Raw genomic sequence first — 18,540 nt, forward strand, 5'->3', positions numbered from 1 at the left:
TTTTCACTCTGACTCTCACGCGTGTGCAGTGGGGTTTTCTCAAAGGTGATGTAACGTGGTGATGTAACGTGATGATACCGTTGCCCTGGTGGCTCATGGATATCATGCTTTTGTAGGTATCTTTTTAAAAATTCCCATTTTTAAAGTCAAAGAGGGTTAACGTAGGTAGATATAACAAAAGCTCTTCAGGGTCCTCAGTGATATCCAAGAGAGTAAAGGGGTCCTGAGTCCAAAAAGGCTGGGAACTGCCATTGCAGCCTCAGTGAGGTGGTGTTTCCTCGGAGAAGGCTTTGCTTGGGTCTCCACCCGTGGCTTTCGGGGAGCCTCTGCGGTTTGTGAAGGCCCCGTTGGAGCACTCGCCACATCGCATTGTGGTGGGTTATTCACCTTTCAGGGCCGGCGGACCCGGGGGGAACTCTGCTGTATCCCCAGGACTGAGCATAGTTCTGGAGACATAGTAAGTGCTCAGTAAACACTTGCTGAGTGAATCTCTTTGAAGGTATTTGGAGACGTAAGGACTGTACCATGTTTTACATCCTATCATTTTGTAGTTTAGTGATACATTCATTTCTTAGTTTTCTTGGCCCCTAATATCTGAATGGGCTTTAAGAAAGCAACTCTTGTTTTATGTGTATGTATCTTGTGTACACACGCATGCGTGCATGCACGGAGAGAGGGAGCGTCTGCACGTTATAGCAGAAAGAGCCTGTCATTGGGAGTCAGGAGCGTCATCTCTGAATCTTTGTCTTCCTCAAATAACCACAGGGCCTTGAATAAGTCTTTTTATTCCTTTGAATCTAACTTCCCTCATCAAGTAGTGGAATTGGACTAGATCATTTAAAATGTTTTTCCCATATGAAATTTGTGAGTGTATGTTGAAAGTGTCAAAGTATATGTGATTTATATGTATTTATATTTTTTATTAAAAATACACATACTTTTAGATATATCTGTATATTAAAATAACTTTGTTTTTACAGGAAAGATGATAAAGACTATGCTTTAAAACAAATAGAAGGAACCGGGATCTCTATGTCGGCATGTAGAGAAATAGCAGTAAGTGAAGCTCTTTTTATCATCATTATTATCAGCTGGCTTATGGGTGTCCATTCTGTAGGTCTCTGGATTGTATTTGTCACATAGACACATTCATTGAAAGTTGAGATATATTTTTGTCAAATATCTATAGAAAAGTACATTTTTTTCCTGTAAATATATTTTTATTGAAGCATAGTCAGTTTATAATGTTGTATCAATTTCTGGTGTCTAGCATTGTGCTTCAGTCACACATGCATTTGTTTTTTGAAGAGAAGTAAAGGTGGCAAGTCATTCTAGCAAAAAAATTCTATATAAATTTATTTATTTGGGATTAAGTAAATCTCAGTTGTTTATGTAAGTACGTATTTTTCCCAGAAATGTCACTAAATAGGTAAAGGTGCAGTTTTTCTTATTAACTCATCAAACGCAGTAAAAATGGTATGTTAGTTCATATCAATACTATTTCTCTTTTAATAAGATGAGATAAATTACTCATTACTTATGTGAACTTAAAATGAGATTGTGTCATTTGATTTTTCATTGTATCTGCCTTTTCATTTGAATATGTAAAAACACATGCCTTTTTCTTTTGGAAGCGAACCATTGCCATATGGTAATTAGAAACTCATTTTGATCCTGAAGGAAAATACTTTTCACGTCGTTAATGCATTACTAAATAATTATTCATAATTTAAAGTGAGTATTACTCCCATGAGACTTTACTTCAGTTTTTCCTGTTGTAAAACCATGGGTCCAAATTTGTCTTTTCTGTCTTTAATCAGAATATTTTAGAATATATATGTTATAATAATCTGCTTTGATTGCTTTCAGCCATCTGTCTACACAGACATAGGCTATTGTGAACTGGAGGTATTAATTTAAATAGTTTTACTCATTTAACAGATTCTATACTACTGGGTTTTCAACTAACGGTCATTTATTGGGTAACATGTTGACAGGAACTAAACTAAGTGAAAGTAAAGAAACGTAGAACAAGTCAGGTTTCCTGGCCTTAAGTGTTACACGCTGCGAGGAAAGAGACCTGTAAGTGTTACACCAGTGCTGATAGCGGTGTGCGGCGCACTGCGGTCCAAGCGTACAGAGACTGGGAAAGGGTGTGCCTCTGAACTGGAGAATCGAGGAAGGCTTTAGAATTTGGAGGGCATGTAAGAGTTCCCTCCATGAGAGGAGAACAGGAGTGAGATGGGGACATTCTTAACCAGAGGTATACCGTATTGGAAATGGTATTTCATTTAACTGATACATTTTTCGTGCTCCTGAACCTTGAGGCAAGACATCTGTACACTAAATGTCAGTTCTCTACACTCTAGTTTTAAAGAATTAAATCTGTTGAACTGTGGTCAGTGATGTTGGATGCCATGAGAGTGGTTACCTTTGGAGAGATGGGGGGACCAGAGCAGGAGACAAGAGAGCTTTCAGGGTGCTAGTGATGTTCTGTTTCTCGATTTCACCCTGGGTCTCATGTGGGTTTCACGTGAGAAAACTCACTGAGCTGTGTGCTTGCCGACCATGTGCTTTTCTGTCATGATTATACTTCAGTACAAAGTTTTAAAAACAAACAAAACCCCACTTCATTTCAGGAACCGACATTCTTAGCTTTTTTCTACGTTGATAACTGTAAGTAAAGTTAAGCACAAAAAGGACCACGGAAGCTTACTCTTAATGTACTTGATTGTGGTTCTTTGACCTAAGGTGAGCAGCAGTTTTTAATTTTGATGGTGTCTAATTTACTAGTTTTTTCCTTTTATGACTGTTGTTTTCTGTGTCGGGCTTTTTCTGCTCACTGATTGTGAAGATATTTCCCTTTTCCTTCTAAATTCTTACAATTTTAGTTTTACCTTTAAGTCTGTGATCTACTCACTTCATCTGTGTTTGCAGTCTGGCGTAATGTTTGAGCCTCTCCTCCCCTCACCTCAGGTAGCTTGGACAGTTGTTGTAGCACTTTTTGGAAAGATTCTTCCCCATTGAATTCCTTTGGAACCTTTGTAAAAAATTAAACAACTGTAAATGTGAGACTTTCTGGGCTCTGTTCTCTTCCATTGATCTCTTCTCTATGCTCAGCTAATAATAGGTCGCTCTGCTTTACAGCAAGACTTGAGGTAAGGTGGCGTAAAGCCACTAACTTTACTCTTTGTTTCAGGGTTGTTTGGGCTATTTTAGGTCCTTAGCGTATAAATTACTGAATCAGCTAGTAATTTGTTTCTTAAAAATGCCTACTGGGATTATAGTTTGCGTCAGTTTAGAAAGAATTGACATCTGAATAATATTGAAACTTACAGGCATGAATCGTAGAAAGATATACTTTCTATTTTTTAAGATTTTCTTTAATTTTTCTCAAAAACATTTTATAGTTTTTTAGTATGGAGGCTTTACACATTTTTTGTTAAATTCATTCCTAAGGATTTTATGTTTTCTGACATTATTATAAATGAGATTATTTTAAAATTTTTATTTTCCACTTGTTTGCTTCTTAGAAACTTAGCAATAGGATTGATTTTTTAAAAATATTATTTATTACATATATTACGTAAATTGTGTTCTAAGTTCACTGATAGGTTTGGTTATATCTTGGGATTTCTCCATAAATAATGATGTCACCTGTGAATAGGAGTAGTTTTATTTCTTTCCGTCTTTATGCTTTCAATTTGTTTCTTTCATATTGTGTTGCTGGAACCTCTCAGACGATGTTGAGAAGTGGTGAGAGCCATCGTCTTGGACTTGTTCCCAATCTTGGCAGAAAGTATTTTCGGTGTTTCACCATCAAGTGGAATGCTAGCTATAGGTTTTCTATAGATGCCATCAGTCAGATTTGGGAAGTTCCCTTCTGTTTTCTTGTAAATGGTAATGAGTTTTATGAAACACTTCTTTCTGCATGTACTGATGTGACCATATAGTTTGTCTCTGTTACATGGGTAGGCTACATCGATTACTGTCTAATATTTATCCAATTATGCAGTTTTGAAATAATCCCTGCTTGGTTATATATATTACTGAATTTGAATTACTAATGTGTTAAGGAGTTTTACATTTTGTTTTTTGGTTTCTTTTTCTTTAAAGGAATTTTAGGTCTTTTGGGGGATGTTGGTCTGTGGTTCTTGTGATATCTTTGTCTTTAGGTCCAAGTCGTACTGTCCTCACAGAGCAAGTTAGGCAGCCTTTCTTCGCCCTCTACATTCTGACGGAGTTTCTCCGGGGTTGACAGTTACCCTTCCTTAAATGTTTGACAGAATTCACCAAACTGTTATTATTTCCTTAATAGATATAGAGCTCTTCACATTTAATGTTTCATCTTGTGTTTGATACGTTGTATTTTTTGTGTAATTTGTTCATTTTGTTTAAGTTGTGGAATTTATTGGCACAAAGCAACAGCAATAATATTCTCTTAATCTGTTTTCACAAATGTTGCTTCCATGGTAATGTCCCTATTTCATTGTGGATTTTGTTAATCTGTGTTTTGTCTGTATCATTGTATTTTGCTCTTACCTTTATTCTTTCTTTCCTTCTACTTACTTCTGACCTACATTTCTTTTTTATCTTCTTAAGGTAGACCTTAGGGCATTGATTTTTAAACTGTTGTTTTCTAATATCAACAACTAAAAGTATAAATTTCCCTCTAAGCTCTTTTAAATTTCATAAATTTTGTCACATTGTATTTTGATTATCATTTAGTACAAAAGGATTTCAGTTTTCTTTGTGATCTTTTATTCATGGATTATTTAGAAATATATTATTTAATTTTAAATATGTGAGGCTTCCCAGATAATTTATTGTTGTCATTTACTAATTTTGTTCTATTGTGGTCAGAGAAAAGAGACTATGTTTTAGAGATACATACTGAAATATTTATAAATGACATCATATGATGCCTGGGATTTACTTCAAAATAATTCAATGTGAGGTGGGAGAAGTGGGTATGAATATAGATAAAATAGAATAGGTAGTGAGTGGATAATGATACATGGAGGTTTGTTTTATTTTACTATTGTATTTTATTTACTTTTGAAATTTTTTCTATAATAAAAAATCAAAAAGAAAAAACATCCCATCTTTCTAGCAAGTATTATCAGACCTCTCCCTCCACGTATTAAATATTCCTCTGAAAAATCCATCTCCCCACCACTCACCTCCATTATTCTCTTGTGATCTGCACTCAGTTTGTTCCTTTCATAGCACTCATTACAAATCATAATCTCTTTGTTTGTTACCTTATTTTCTGTTTGTCATCCCTACCCCCACCTAACACATTTCTTCCCCAGTGTGTACCATGTCTGACACACAGTCTTTGGCTCAGTAAGTAATTATAAAAGGGAGGGGAGAAGGAAAGAACTCTGAGAATTTCTACTGAAGTTAAGAGCGTTGTATACACTCATCCTCAGTGTGTTACACGTGGTTTGTTGTGTATTTCCAGAATTTCCTGGGAGCTGCAGTCCCTTTAACTGAGTGGTGTTCAGGCTGTGTCTCAGTGGACCATCTGTACCACAGGGCCACCTTGTAGTTGGGCTGCTTTGAAAGCTCACGTTTGCTTTAGCCTAGGCACCTCAGGCTTTTTTTTTTTTTTTTTTTTTTAATCAATTTGCAAGAATTCAGTTGAAGAAAAGTTGTCCACAGCTTAAAAAATTTTTTTTGAAATCATTTTGGAATAATTTTCTTGATGCTTTTATAGTAATTTCAACTCGACTGTCATACTTAGGGCATAAATTTAGAATTTATTGTTTTTGCTATATTGTAAATTTTTAATATTTGAAATCAATGTTTTGAGAATATTAGAGGTTTACTTACCTATTTTTTCACTCACCACTGTAAGTGGCATTTATTGACAGTTTTAAATATTATTAATTTATTTTTCATATATTTGTACTGTTAGAGTTCACATTGAGATACTGTGTGACACAGTTGGAATGAATTAAGTTTATGATGAATGATGATTTAAAACATTTGTATTTTTTAGCAGTGATCTTAGTACTCAGGAAATTATAAGATTTTTATTTCCAGTAGAATTAGGAAAACTTAGATGATCTCTGCTGAAAACCATTATATAAATTTTTTTTAAACCTTTCCTTTAAACATTTTTAAACATAAAATCTTCAGAAAGGCAAAAATACTTTATACAGTGTCAAGAAATAGGCATCTGCCTTCTGTGGGCTCTGTGTGGGGTGGTGAAGCCCATCGGGTGTGAAGCCTGCACGGCGCCCTCGCCGGGTTGGAGCACCGGCCTCAGGGTCGCGGGAGCCAGGTGACCTGAGCTCTTACCCTGGCTGTCCCGCTTAAGTAGCCTGTAGGACGCAGAGCAGGTCACTCAATCCCCCTGTGTTTTACTTTACTCTTTGTAAAGTGAGAATAATAATATCTCATAGGGTTATTTTGCTTGAGGAGCTTAGGGCACTTCTTGGGGCACAGTGAACTCTGGGTGCATGTTCGCTTCTCAGGGACTGTCAGCAGCGCCACAGCCACAGCCGAGCACTGCCTGGGACTTGGACTTGGACTTGGACTTGGACTTGTGTCTGGCGGGGGACCCCAGCAGACGGTCTCAGCACATTTTCTGTCCTGGGACTTCGTGCTGCATCCACCACAGGGCCTGGCATGTAGCAGGCATTCAGTAAATGCTAGCCCTGCTAAATGTAGCACAGCTCCCTGGGCTTCTGGAAGTACTTCAGTGTAAATATTTACTTAGAGGCAGTTCCCTGCTGAGCCTCTCAGTTCCAGCTCCAGCCCTGCAGTGACCCGTCTCCCAACATAGAGTGTTTTACTTACTCAGTAGTAATAGTTACTTACTGGATTAGTTTGCCCAGGCTGCCATAACAGAGTACAGGCTGGGTGGCTTAAACAACAGAAACTTCTGTCCTTAATGGGGGAGGCTGTTGGTCCAGGATCAGGGCGCCTGCACAGGCCTCTCTTGGTTTGCAAGTGGCCACCATCTTCACCTGCTTGCCTCTGTGCGCCCTCATCGCCTTTTCTTATAAGGTTACCATTCAGGTTGGATTAGGGCCCATCCCACTGACCTCCTTTTAACTTAATTGCCTCTTTAAAGGCCTTATGTCCAAATACGTATAGTCACATTCCGAGGTACCAGGGGTTTGGGTTTCAACACAAGAATCTTGGGAGAACACAGTTCAGTCCATAACACTTACTGTTACTTGTTGCCGTCGTCATAGTACCTACTCACTGGTAAAATCATTACCCTCAAAGACTTATTTGACTAATCAGATGGATTTTTAAAAAATAGAATGGATTTTTTGATGGAAGCAATGATCTTAGTCCATAGCTCAGAAGCCAAAGGGTGTGTTGTATGATGTCCTTTAGTTGGTATGTATTGTTTATTCGTGAATTCAGTTATTCCTGTATTCACCAAGTATTTAATGAGAACCTGCCAGGTACGAGGCAGTGTGCTCGAAGCTGGCAGGGCAGTCATGAGCAAAACACAGTGCCTGCCATTGTCCCGTTAGTATATACATAAAATATCTGTGTCTCTGGATTGTAGGACAGGCTATTCCCCTGGATCTCAGGTCTTGGGAGGTATTGGTGTTAGACCATAGAGTACTGGCTTTGTATTTTAGAAATTAATTAATTAACATTAAAAGCATTTAAATCTGCTACTTAGGAATGTGACCTTGAGCAAATTGTTTAATCCTTTTAACCCTATTACCCCTTTGGTAAATAAGAGTAACATAAATATTTCATTGGGTAGTTCACGATTAAGTGAGATATTGCATGTCATATGCTCAGCCCCGTACTTGGCACCTAGGAAGAGCTGAATGTAATGGTTGCTGTCCTCCCCTCCCCTCCCTGTCCCTTCCCTTTCTTTCTCTTTCTTTCTTTCTCTCTCTCTCTCTATCTCTCTCCCCCTCTCCCTCCCCCTCCCCACCTCCCCTTCCTTCCTTTTCTTTTCTTTCTTTTTTTTTTTTTTTAAATACAGGAGCTAAACTTCATCTTGGGGGTGAGGTTGAGGCAATAGCCAAGAATAGCTTTATATGTAGGTTCCTAATAATTGGAGAGAGCGTTTGCCAAAGCTTTGGAGTTTGTTTGTTGTCATTTCTACCCTGCTTGTTTCCAGAAAGGATTTGAACTAGCTTCCCAGCTGAGAAGTGTGTTCCAGTTGTGAGGTAATGGAGAAAGCCCTGACCCAGAACTGAAACGAACTTAGCGCCAGATCCGGCTCTTCCAGCCAGCTGGGCGATCCCGGGCCACCCCGACGGCAGGCTTTCCCGTACCACAGTCTGTGCCTTGTTTATTAATAGGAATTGGTCCCTTTTAGATATTGGCCTTCAGTTTCTGAGCATTTGTATATGATCTCTAGAGTCTCATAAGTTTGAGATGATATTCTAAAAGCAGAAATATGTAACCTGAATTTAATCTTGCTTCTGAATAAAATAATCACTTTCGAGAGAAAAATCATTGATATAAGTGACTTAATATGTAGTCCACTCATAGTCTTTCCTTTGCTGAATTCGTTCCAGAGCCCTCATATATTGTTAATGTTACATTGATGTTGACTGTTGTTTTGGTGACAGTGTTCTTATAAAAGGTGCTGAGGTCCTAAGTTCTGAGACCTTGACGTGCTCACGTGGCTGTCATGTGTCTGGAAGGCACTGCGTAAGTCAGTTCTGACTGATAAGGCTTAACATCAGGCTTCAGGAAAGGTTTTCTCTTGTCATTGTTGCTGTTGTGTTTGTTGGTGGTGGGGTGGGAATGCTTTCTAACTGACGGACTATTACGGCTGCTTGGGTTATTACATGGAGATAAAATAAGGAGATGAAAGATTTTAAATAAAAGAATACTCTTCTAGGAGATGAGAAAGGTTAACAAACCCATGAAAATATGTTCTATTTGGATGCTTCTGTCTGTATAAGCTCTTTATGACTTTGAAAAGTTTACAAAATTTTCATCAATTTTCCTTTATAATTTAAATACCTGAAAAAATAGATTCTGTATCTCACAGAGTTACAGATCTTAATTCTGATCTGACATCTGGTGGTGATGAATGTTGTTTTGTTTTTTTTTTTACTAATGTTGCAATTACAGTTGGCCCTTTGTATCCATGAATTCAACCAACCACAGATAGGAAATATTTGGGGAAAAAAATTTCCAGAAAGTTCCAAAAAGCGTAATTTGAATTTACCACACTCCAGCAACTATTTACGTAGCACTTACATTGTATGAGATATTATAAGTAATCTAAAGGCTTAAAGTATATAGGAGGATATGGGTAGGTTATATATGTAAATGCTATGCCATTTTATATAAGGGACTTGAGCACTGGGTGATTTGGGTACCACTTGGGGCCAGGTGGGGTGAGGGGTGATCCTGGAACGAGTCCTTCTCAGATATTGAGGGGTGACTGTAGTTAGTTTTTTGAAAGAATTACAAGCTACAAATTTATTTTGAGTTCAGTTGTCTTGTGATGTCAAAACACAGACAACTAGCAGAATGAGAGAAAATATTTGTAAATCATACATCTGATAAGGGGTTAATATCTAGACTACATAAAGGATTACAGCTCAGCAGCAACAAAAAAATCCAATTCAGAAATAGACAAAGGACTTGAGTAGACATTTCTCCAAAGAAGATGCACAGGTGACCAATAAGCACATGAAAAGAGGCTTAACGTCATTAGTCATTAGTCATTAGGCAATTGCAAATCAAAACCACAGCTTATGGTTTTGAGATACCACATCATACCTATTAGGATGTGGCTATTATAAAAATTTTTTAAAAAGGAAAATAAATGGTGGTGAAGGTGTGGAGATACTGGAGCCCTTCATGCATTGCTGATGGGAATGTGAACTGGTACAACTGCTGTGAAAACCAGTTTGGTGGTTCCTCCAAGACTTAAGGACAGCATTGTCACATGATCCAGCAATTCCACTCCTAGGTACTTACCCAAAGAACTGAGAGCAGGAACTCGGGTACCTGTACACAAATGTTCACAGCAGCATTATTCACAGTAGCCTAAATGTGGAATGGAAACGACCAGTGTCCATTAGCTGATGATGGGTGAACAACGTGTGGTTTATATGTGCAATAGAATGTATTCAGCCATTAAAAGGAATGAGATTCTGACACAGGCCACAACGTGGATGAACCTTAAAGATGTTATGCTAAGTGAAATAAGCCAGACACAAAAGACGAATATTGTATGATCCTGCTTATTTGAGGTCCCTAGAAGAGGCAAATTCAGAGAGGCAGAAAGTAGAACAGTCCCAGGGGCTGAAGGGGAAAGGAAGATGGGGAGTTACTGTTTAATAACAGAGTCTCTGTTCAGGGTGGTGAAGAAGCTCTAAAATGGACAGCAGGGATGGTTGAGTGACATCATGAGTGTACTTACGCTGCTGAATGGTACTGTTAAAAATGGTTAAAATGTCATTTTTATGTTGCATATATTTTACCATAGTAAAATTTTTTTGAAAAAACCAACTAAACAACAACAGTATGGATAGATTTACTCAGTTAAATCTTTCAGTATCTTCCCCACAGATTTTTTTCTCATTTGTTACTAAAGCACCTGTCTGGGCACCTCAAATTAGATTTTTAGGATTAATTGCCATTAGATTTGTATTGCCTTTGAATTACAAATGGTCTGGGGTTTGTAATGGTACTTTTATGGCAACAATTTTTAATGAATCTCCTTTGTTTTGCAGTTACTTCGAGAGCTTAAGCATCCAAATGTCATCTCTCTTCAAAAGGTGTTTCTGTCTCATGCTGATAGGAAAGTGTGGCTTCTGTTTGACTACGCTGAGCATGACCTCTGGGTAAGGGGACTCGTTGGTGTACCTGGAGCCATGGTTCCAGTCAGGGATGAAGAGGGACCCACTCAAAATAGCTTTAGGGAGCTCCTCTTACTGTGAGATTTACAATTTTAAAATAAAAGTAACCTCCTAGAATGTGGTTGGTGAATTACCAAGGCTAGAGTATTGCTTCGTATTTTTACTTTTGATCTTACCACTTTGACCTTTGAAACATACTACAGAAAACAACAGAATCTGAAGCATATAAACAGCTCTTAAATATTGTTTCTTAGCTGTAGATTTTTGATAACATTTGAAAAGGTAACTGTAATAAATTTTGTTACAGAATTTAAAAGCAGCATATTTCCTTTTATTCTGTAGTGTCAAGGAATATAGGATGAGAAGGAGGTCCCTCGTGTAGGGAAATGAATCCGTTTGGAAAGGCGGTTGCGATCTGACGGGTCCGTCTGTTACTTGTCACATGCCACAGATCTCATACTGGCTCCAGAGCTGTAGTTTTCCTCATCTGTAAAATGTGATACTTTAACTGCTTCTTTTTTTTTACAGGATTTTTCTGAAGAACAATTTTGTATTTGAAAAGCTTTATAAACTAAGTGTTCTATTCAAATACAGTAGGAAACTTATTAATCATTTATTGGGTATTATTCACAATTGATTTTCAGTATTCTAGTGTATTGTTTTCATCAGCAGAAATTCAGTATTGTACTTACTTGAATTCAGCACATTCTTACATAGGAAGAATTCCTTATGGAAGAGAGCTCTACTGCAAAATGAGATTGGCATGAAAATAGAGTCTGTTTTGGCTTCTATTTTGTGTGTGTCCAACCTATGATAAGACTATTTTTAGATACCAGACCCAATTAAATAGTTGAAGATTCTGAAAGTCAAGAAATTATGTTTATTAGTTTAGCTAATATAATGAAAAAAATGATTCTGTATTGATAAACATTATTATAAACTGAGGATTTCAATTCATCTTGTCTAAATAGGTGAAATGCAAACAGCTGACTCAGTATTGTGCGTTTATTCAGCAGATTGCTTTTAAAACAGAATTTACAGAGTCTTAAGTGACCATAAAATTTACTCCTTTATTAAATATGTTGCATTTTTTAAAAACCTGAAATGCCATCTTAGGGATAAGACTTTATGATATATATATATATAATGAAAATCTACAGCCAAAATAATTTTGAAACATACTCACAAAACTTATTTCCTGACCAGTCTTGTGCGAAGAACATGTTAACACACATTACAATTTAAAAAACAAAACAAATAAAACCCAGAATTACATCAAATTAATTCATTAACAACCATGTTACTATGTCTGTGAACTCTATTTTTTCTGATATTTAATAAATAATAAGTCTTTAAATATTTCACTGTGTTTTGCATAACTGATCTATTACAAAATTAGCACGGCTGTGCGTTTATTGGGATAAATAAGAGAAAACACATACTGATATGCAAGGGATTGTAATAACCTGGCTCAGTTTCAAAATGTTCAACGTAATTAAAATTTTTTATTCAGCCGTAGTTTGTAAATGCAAATACAAAATTTTGAAATAAAATCAGAACAAATTCCAGTAAAACTGTTTAAAGGTAAAGTCACCTTCTGAAAATAGTAAAATAGTTTCAAACTCTTGCTATTTTCCAGAATTAGCCTTATTCACATAATTTGAACTTTAACAGATTTCAGAAATTGAAACTTATTTGAGTTTCATATGATTGTAGATTTATAAAAAATATTTTCACACTGTAGATTCCTATTTTCCATGACTAAATATGATTTGAATAAAATTTTTATAAGTTATCTGGAAATAATTGTTTTCAAGCAGAAAATAGACACATGAAACTTTCTCTGTTTTTACAAAACTATTGTCCAAGGTCCATGCTGGTTGTAAATATTTCTTTCTATGTTGGCTTCTGTTCTTTTGAAAAAATCTAATCAAATCAAATCAGGATTCTGTTAACAGAAATTTACTAAATCAGGGTAGCCAGTATTGAATGGAACACTCATCATACTCAAATCTAACATAAAATCAAATTATATAATCCAAATCTATGAGAAGATTTCCAGGCTGGTTTATCATCTTCTTATTAATACTCCTTTAAGCCAAATAAGTACTTTTAATGCTCATTTTAATAAAAACCAAGTGGTAATTCAATTTGCCAAAATGTACTTTATCCATTTTATTTCCTTATTTTAATTGGAATATTCAAATGAATTAGCTGGTGTAAGGCAGCAGAGGGTAACGAAAACAGTTGTAGTAAAAAGAGTCATTTTAAAAAATCACTTAGGTATTGGTGAAATGTTATGGTGTACACATTGCATATTGGTTGTGCAGCCCTGAAATAGAAATGAAGGTAAGAAATTCCTCCACTGTAGTTTATAGCTATAAAATACTAGTAAACACTGATTTGTTATGGTATTCTAGCGAAAGTGTTAACTGAGGAAATGTGTTCCGCATCAGTTGGTTATCCTAGCTCCCCTATGAATTTGTTCCTTCCATTCTTACTCTGGCAGATTTATTTTATTTTATTTTTAAAATATATTTTAATCTATTTTTTTTAAGCTCTTGAGAGCCACTGATTCTTCTGAAGGTGAACAGACTTGATTGTCACGTCATGTCTTAGGATAGGTGACAAAACATTCTAGATTATTAAGAGTTGTTGTAGCTCTGTTTTGTTTGCCTGCTTTTAAATACTTTGGAAAAAAAAAAAAGACTGAGAAGAAAATTAGAATAATGTAATGCTGTTAATAAAGTATAGATTAATCATACTACACACGCGCTGATCGATACCCTTACCTCCCCACCAGGGGCTCTTTGCTCTGTTTTTTTTCTTTGGAAAGTAAAACTCCTTTACTCACTAATCATAGTTATTGCTTATCCAGTTTCTACCTCTATATCATAAGAAAATAGAAATGGAAAGATTAACCTATAATATTAAATGTCTCACTCCTGTTTTCCTGTTTTAATTATTGTTACTAAGTGCAAGAATGCGCCTAATATTCACTCACAAACACTGGCCAAGTGTCTGCTGTTGTGCATATTAGATGCCGGGCATATGCACAGTGTTGCGTACAGCAGAGTTGACTGCAGCTGACTTCTAGATTTTCTTGCAGTTTAAGAATGCTTTAATTAAAATGAAGAAACCTGTCGAGAGAGTTTGAAACATTGGATCTTGTTTCTGTTGAGGTACATTAATTTATGAAATGATTTTTCTGTTCATTCAGTGGTATTGTATTTACTGGGTGTCCCCCAACATTATACCTAGAAAGCTTTGATGGATGTTACAAGGCTGTTTTTTTAAAAGTTTTTTTCATCTGAATCTTTCATATTTCTCAATATTTCCAGTATGAACTGGTCATTTACCTTTTAATTTTTTGTTCTTGTATGTACTTTATTAAAATACTTCCCCATTTCTTTCCTTATAACCCATATATTATAAATAGGTACTACATCTATGCTATGTCAACCAGCCAGTTCTCTTGAAAATTGTTCTATTTTTTTTCTTTTCATTTAATCACTACAGAATAAAAAGTATTCTGTTCTTGAAAATTTTTATCAGATAAACAGGGGTCAAGTAACTCAAAGTAATTTTTTGTTATACTTTAAAAATAAAACTACATTATTTCCTACTTTTCTGTTGTAATCATTTATTTTCTGACAACCTATCATATGCTTAGGAAATGACATTTTAGCTCTAGTTATTTGAAAATTCTAAAGTTATTTATGTTATCCAGCAGAATGTGAAATTTTATTTTCAATACTTTTGGAAACCCCTGAGTGTTTCTTTTTCTGTTAGGAAAACATGATGTATCAGACTCTTTCCTTTTCTTTTTTAAGCGTCTGGTGATATTTTTCTTTCTTTCAGCATATAATCAAGTTTCACAGAGCTTCTAAAGCAAACAAGAAGCCAGTTCAATTACCTCGGGGAATGGTGAAGTCACTGCTTTATCAGATTCTGGATGGGATTCACTACCTGCATGCTAACTGGGTGTTGCACAGGGATCTGGTAAGTTAAAATGCAGTTAGGCTTAAGCTCGAAAGATGCACTTATGGTTGGGTGATTTCCGAGTTGTCTCTAGGTATCAGTGCCGTCCAGGCCTGCAGACCTGGTAGAGGAAGTGGGAATGCCACAGTCTCGAAGCATAGCCAGCCTGTGCTTCTGTGTAGCACATCCTGCTTCCCTGACAGACACTAGCTGCTGTTTACTGAAGAGGTGAAAGAGGGCGTGTTTGTTTTGCTAAGCCTTTTTTAATTTTAAGTCTGTAAATAAGGCGTTGGCTTGCTTTACATTGATTATTAGATGCCAGGCAAACACTGGAAGTTGATATATTTATGAATAACTTGAAAATAAAGCCTTTGGAGCCTACTGAGTTGTATATTAGAAAAAGGGATGTTTATTCAATCTGCTTATTTTTTGAACCTTACTATATTAGTAGCAGTCTCTCAATGAATAGTCTTTATTAATCATTGTTAAATATGTTTTTGAGAAGCCTTGTCATGTTAAAGAGTATTAAACTTTTAAGAATTTAGAAACTTCAGAAATTGACTTTCTTATTTTTGTATTACAGGGTAGAATAGTTTGTGCCCTTTTTTCTTTAACCCATATAGCCTTAGATTGTTTATTAAGTTGTGCATTGTTCATTTAATCTTCATAGATCTAAATTATTTAAATCTCAGATTCTCCCTTCCCCCTTTCGTATTGCATAATTACATTGTGCTTTTTTTTGTTCTTTGTAAAGGTAGTAATTCTAGCAAGGTTTGTAACAGTGCCTTCATTTCAAACAATTATACACACAGTGCTGGAAGTGATGCTCCGGTCTCTATAATCACATGTGCACACAGGAGAGAACGGCTGGCTTTGAGGTGGAGCCGCTCGGCCCCGCACTCAGATATTCTTTCCAAGCTGCTCTGTATTCAGTGCACTCAGTCTGGCCTTCGATCAGGTGTTTTAATGTCATAGTCTCTGGTTCTTTCATCTATCTTCAGTAAACCTCCTTGAAATACATTTAATGGTAGTTGTTTTATCTCCAATTCTCAAACCTAGAAAGCATTTAGAATAGGACCAGTAACACATCAGAAATTTGGCTGAAGGAACTTTTTTTATGCAAACTTTATTTTTAATAGAATTTGTTTTGTTTATAAACAATGAATTTACAGAACCAAAATAAGATAAATCCTTTTGCCCTTTATGAAGCAAAAAATAAATTTCAGGTTTTAGGAGGAGAGTTAACTTAGGGAAAAACTGTTACTACTGACCTTTTTTAATGATCTCTGAAAGAGTAAAATGTGGCTAAAGGGCATATCCCTCCCCCCCATGGATTTAATTATGCTAAGATAACACTACATTTTCTTTTTAATGTAAATATTTTTCATCACTAGAATGTATATTGGTTGAGTACAAACTGATTTTTAAGCCAAGATTTAATTTTTACATTAATGTCATAAAATACTTGAACCACTTAATGTTAGTATTAACTGCAGTAGTGAAAATAATTACGAAGTCTGATTTCTTTTCTGTTTCTTTGGGGAGCGCTCTTTCTATTGATACAGCTTAAACAGGTTGTCTTTGGCACAGGGGCAGTGTAGAGCAGGTCATTTCAGAAGCCTCTGGTCATGGTACCTAGAGCCAGGGGCAGTGGAGCAGTGTACCTAGGTGCAGGCAACAAAGGGCTGCCTGTCGGTCGCTGATTTAAAAATGATAATGAAACAGACTAAAAATAGTTGCTTTGTATTGTCACGGTACTCTGGCAATTCTGAATAGTATTGGTGATAAAATATTCCTGTCCACTGAGGCAAACCAGCTCTACTTCTCTCCCCTCCTCGGTGTGCCGCTCAGAAGTCTGTTCATCCGAAATATTTCCCAGACTGTAATACATTGCTCGTCTCCTGCTACCGCCTTGATTTTCCTATTTGAAGTGAGATGTCCTGTATTGTCTGTGCATGACTTCTAGGCACTCTTTCCAAAGACCAAGCCCTTCTGTGCATTGCAGGAACACAGAGGCCCACAGAACCACTGTCTCATTAAAATGGTAACCTCTGCCCCTAATCTGGCTCTGACTGGTCCGGGTGCCTGCCGCTTGAACTGGTCTTCAGTTCTTGAAAGAAAGATTCATTATCATAGTTTTTTATTTATATGCTCACCTTCCTGCCAACTGAAAATTAAATTTTAGAGTTTGATATTTTATAGTTTTTCAACTCTAGCTACATAAGCTATTAATATACGTAGTAGTAAGGTCTTTACTCTGAAGGACATCCTTTAGAAGCTATATAACGTGACTTTTTTAAACCCCTTCTCAAATATTTATTATTTGCAGATGAAATATTTACCCTGTAAGAACAAATATAATTCCTCATTAATTATATTCTTTGCTCCTTGTCAGTCAGTTTTAGATGATATTAGGCGATACTGACCTTAACAAATCTGTGCAGATTTCTAATGTTAAGAATTGCATTAACTGGTTAAGTGGCTGACTTTCCACAAGAAACTTCATACTAAGGTGGATAGTTGGCACAGATACCCTAAAAACACCATTTTGATAATAGTTCAGAATGTTATTGAAGCTTCTGCATAATAAAATTGGCTTATTATTAATAGAAATACTGGTTTGACATGAGTGGGTTATGAAGGTCTTTCTTTGATATGTATGGTTGAACTTTACCATTTAATAATCCTATTCAGTAAAGATTAACTTTGTCACTGTTATTCACTATGTAGTAGCCGATCAGTAACCGGGGCCATCATCCTTGGTGGGAAATAAAGATTTAATAATTCTGGAACTCTGAAGGTGGTATAAGTACACATGTGGATGTTCTAAGAAAAAGGGGGCTGGAAAGGAAAAACATGCAGTATTTATTTTGTGAGATAACTTATGAATCCAAACCAAGCTTTCTGGTTTTAGAGCATTAAAATATTTATTTATGAGTTGGTCTTCTGTTTGCTGTAGGTAGAGATGAATAAAAACAAAGCTGTGTGTAAGTTAGCTTTGTTCTTTCCTTTGGCTAATTCCTTCCCCGTTTCTTTTATTTGCCTCTTCTTGAGAAAGGAAAACAGTGTGGCTAAGAGTCTGTAGTCCTGGTTCTGGCATTACTGTCCATATTAACCAGGGTTCTCCAGAGAAACAGAATGTGTACATATATATAGAGAGAGATTTCTTTTAAGGAATTCCCTCAGGCAGTTGTGGAGTCTTGCTGTGTCCAGAATCTGCAGGGTAGATTGGCAGAATTCCTTCTTGCTCAGGGAGTTGAGTCTCTGTTTTATTAAGACCTTCACCTGCTCGGATGAGGCCCACCCAAGTTACAGAGAGTAATCTGCTTTACTCAAACTCCACCAATTAAAATGTAATCTCATCCAGAAACACCTTGATAGAAACGTCCAGAATGATGTTTGACCAAATACTTAGGCACTATGGCCAAGCCAAGTTGACGCATGAAAAGACCATCCTATATAAATGGGTTAACCAAGGCACAAGTCTAAGTAATGTGGGACAAGGTGTTTCAGGGGCCCATCCCGCTGCCCCCACCCAGTACCTGCTTATATAAAAGAGAACTGTTGGGTTGAGGAACAATAAGATTTTTTAGCCTGGATGTCATAAAGAGGAACCAAGGGTGAAATATTATGAAAGTTTCAAATAAAGATTTGTTTAAGTGATTCAAAATAAGGAAGGATTTGAAGTCTTTTAGTCTAATTGGATTGAGTTTGGTGGTCAAATAAAAGAAACATGAAG

At 36.3% G+C, this 18,540-nt stretch overlaps 1 protein-coding gene across 5 annotated transcripts in view; it reads left to right on the forward strand.

Moving 5' to 3' along the window:
• The window catches only part of CDK8 (cyclin dependent kinase 8), an 85,573-nt gene that overhangs the window by 33,260 nt on the left and 33,773 nt on the right, over positions 1-18,540 (forward strand). For 2 of the 5 annotated variants that reach the window (XM_074377947.1, XM_074377946.1), the window contains exons 2-4: positions 981-1,056; positions 10,695-10,805; positions 14,682-14,822. In XM_074377947.1, the coding sequence (XP_074234048.1) occupies positions 981-1,056; positions 10,695-10,805; positions 14,682-14,822 (328 nt within the window). Of the gene's footprint in view, positions 1-980; positions 1,057-10,694; positions 10,806-13,929; positions 14,003-14,681; positions 14,823-18,540 lie in introns of all 5 variants that reach the window. The other 3 variants (XM_074377949.1, XM_074377950.1, XM_074377948.1) reach the window with 2 other exon arrangements.

The sequence above is a fragment of the Camelus bactrianus genome, chromosome 14 (assembly GCF_048773025.1).
Source record: "Camelus bactrianus isolate YW-2024 breed Bactrian camel chromosome 14, ASM4877302v1, whole genome shotgun sequence".
NCBI lineage: Eukaryota > Metazoa > Chordata > Mammalia > Artiodactyla > Camelidae > Camelus > Camelus bactrianus.